This window comes from Malus sylvestris, chromosome 15 (assembly GCF_916048215.2).
Source record: "Malus sylvestris chromosome 15, drMalSylv7.2, whole genome shotgun sequence".
Lineage (NCBI taxonomy): Eukaryota > Viridiplantae > Streptophyta > Magnoliopsida > Rosales > Rosaceae > Malus > Malus sylvestris.
The window spans coordinates 27,976,011-27,978,964 of record NC_062274.1 but is presented as its reverse complement, the minus strand read 5'-3'; the positions used below and the strand labels follow the sequence as shown (position 1 = coordinate 27,978,964).

General features: G+C 39.0%; 1 protein-coding gene across 1 annotated transcript; it reads right to left on the bottom strand.

Annotated features, from left to right (window-relative positions):
• Positions 1–634: 634 nt before the first annotated feature.
• Positions 635–1,189, bottom strand: LOC126602882 (uncharacterized). The gene has a single exon (XM_050269714.1). It carries the CDS (start codon positions 1,187–1,189, stop codon positions 635–637), a length of 555 nt encoding a protein of 184 aa, XP_050125671.1.
• Between the last annotated feature and the right edge of the window lie 1,765 nt (positions 1,190–2,954).

Sequence of the window (2,954 nt, the reverse complement as noted above, 5' to 3'; positions counted from 1 at the left end):
AAATAACATGCATTTGGACTTAAGATGGATTGGGCCATTAATTTGATATGGAGTAAATTTAAAAAACACAAAAAAAAACTAATGATGACTAGAGGCAATTTTGTGTTTTGAACTAAACACCCCAAAGAAAAAAAGAAACTGACCATTTCCACTATACCTACAAATCAATTATGATATTTCATAATCTTGTTATATTTATATATTATTTACAGAATATATAAAAAATATGAGGTCCCAGGGCACTAGGCGACTGCCTTACCGACCACCCTCAAGGTCGGCCTTGTGTGCAATTAGTTGTTTTATGACATTTGTATTTTACCATTCTCAAACAACATTAAAAGACAAGTTGCGATGAGAGTACAGGGGAACACAAGTTACGATGAGAGTATAGGGGAACTCCCATATCTCATCGATTATTTCAAAGGTAAGAATCTCGTTAGTATTTGTCTGCCATCAATTATATGTTTTGTTATTCCTAATTTGTGTTGTTGCATAAGTAGATGCATTATTAAGCCACTAGGAATAGCCTAGTGGTAAGGGTGTGGGTAAGGGACAACGCATAAAGCAATGAGAGGGGATTCAACACACAGACGCTCCAGCAAAGAGCGTCACCCCCACCATCACCAAAACAAAATTAAGGAGGGCAAGGAAGACCATCCTTATTCAAAACGAAGACCAAAGAAGATGGGGGCCTGTCAACCCAAACCCGAGAACCCATCTCCGGAAAACCCCGCGACGCAAGGAAGTCAGCGGCTCCATTGGCTGATCTTGGCACCCAAGACCAGCGACAGAACTGAAAAGCATCACTCACCATCTTAACTCTCGTCAGAACAGGATAAGCTTCCCAACTGCCAACATCAACATCTCCGGAGAGCCAATCAATGGACTCCCGAGAATCCGACTCCACAATAACCAACTGTAAGCCCAACGAAGACCCCAACTCACAGCCACGCAGCAAAGCCGTCGCTTCAGCCGCAGCTACAGAAGGTGTAGACAAGGCAAATCTCTCAGCAGCCACAAACTGACCAGAAGCATCACGAATGACCACTCCAGCAAAACCCGAATGAGTTGAAAGAAACCAACTAGCATCAACATTAATTTTAACGAAAGAAGAAGGAGGAGGAATCCATAGAGGAATCAGAACACAACTGGCAGAGGGCCGAGCAGCACCAACACCCGTCCACCCCATGGCGTCCCAGTAAGCCCCGATAGCAGATGACACCCCCAACAAGACCTTAAGAGGATGAATGGGAACCTGATTAAAAACAAACTCGCATCTAGTTCGCCAGATAATCCAAACAGTAAACGCAACATATGAGCAGACCCATTTCCTTTCCTCCGCGCAACCCGGGAAACGAACAAGGACCTCTATCAACCAATCCGCCCAAGAAGAAATGCTTTCGCCATCAATCCGATAATTAAGGGCGCCACCAAACCAGATGGCAGTCACCCACGGACATAGAAGAAAAATATGTTCGATTGTCTCATCTTGACAATTACAGATTGGGCAAATGGGTGAAAGGGAAACCCTTCTCCGAAACAAAATATCTCTAGTAGCCAGACCACGGTGCAGAGACAGCCAAAAGAAAAAACGAATCTTAGCAGGAACGGGCAGACTCCAAACCAGATTCCACAGATTTTTCCAGGTTCAAGGCCTGGTGAAGGGTGGGGTGAAAAAAAAAAAAAAGAAAAAAAAAAGTAGATGCATTTCCATGACTTTTTTTGAGAAAAAGAAAAATATAAAGCGATTGTAATTTGGTTTCGAAGTGCAAGTGATATATGAATGTCGTTGCATGTCTGTGCCAATGGCTAGTTTATTCATTAAACTCTTTCAAAGGGTCGGGTCCCATGTGTAACGGAAAATGATGACTGTTAGTTACTAGGAGAATAAAACTTGTTTAATTATCTTGTTAATCTGTCACTATTTGACGACGAAGTTTTAAGCATTTTCTACAATGTGGGTGCATTACTAGGTAATCCATGTAGGAAAAGTACAAATATTGGATATTTCGGAGTAATGCTAGGTAGACTAAATTAAATATTTGCAAATCAAATGATGTGTCATAAAGTAATAATTCAATCATCAACTTCCAAATTATTTGATTTACAAAATTTAGTCTATAAATATTGTCTCTCTAACATTACCCTTTATATTTTTATATGTGCATAGAGACATTGGTTTTTACCAAGTAACTGTTGGTAATTTTTTTTTTCTTTCCATTTTTTGTTTGTTGACAAACTACAAAATAGTTTACAATCTACACTAAATTCTCTAAACTACGAAAGCGAAAATTTGAACTTAAGTGCAGAGAAAGAAGCATAATGCTCTAATTAAGCAGCTAAGCCCAAATACTGTTTAAATAGATTTCAAGTTCAAATTCCTTCCATTGATTCAAAAGATAGCTTTTATTTCCACTGCTTCTAAATGATGGTAGTTACCTGATTAAATTGATGTGAGAAGTGTACACACTTGATTACAATGTGCTAAACTCTTCAAGAACCATTCTAATTTTGACATAAAAGGCAAAATTGTATGAAAGGCTAACGACCTTTTGAGTTATGTAGTTAGTCGAATTTGTCACATTCTCGAATTAAGTGGAAACAATTATCACTAAATCAAATACTGATTCAACGAGACTGGGCTAATCTTACAAGATTTTCTCTCTCTATGATTTCCTTGTATATTGGGAATTTGTTAATATTAACATGAATTTTGTTACTCTATAGTTTCCTTGGTGTAGTTGGAATTATGCATTTTCTTGCCCGATTTTCTCACCATATCGTACAAGGATTCGGATCCACGCCTACACAAAGTTGTTAATAAATACCCCCATCCCACACCACCAACTCAATAATTCCAACATTGAATTCGTCAAACCAACTGCCACTGCCCCATTATTTTTCGTACCACACGCTCAAACTCTCCAACTCCCGATTGACTCACAACAAACGTA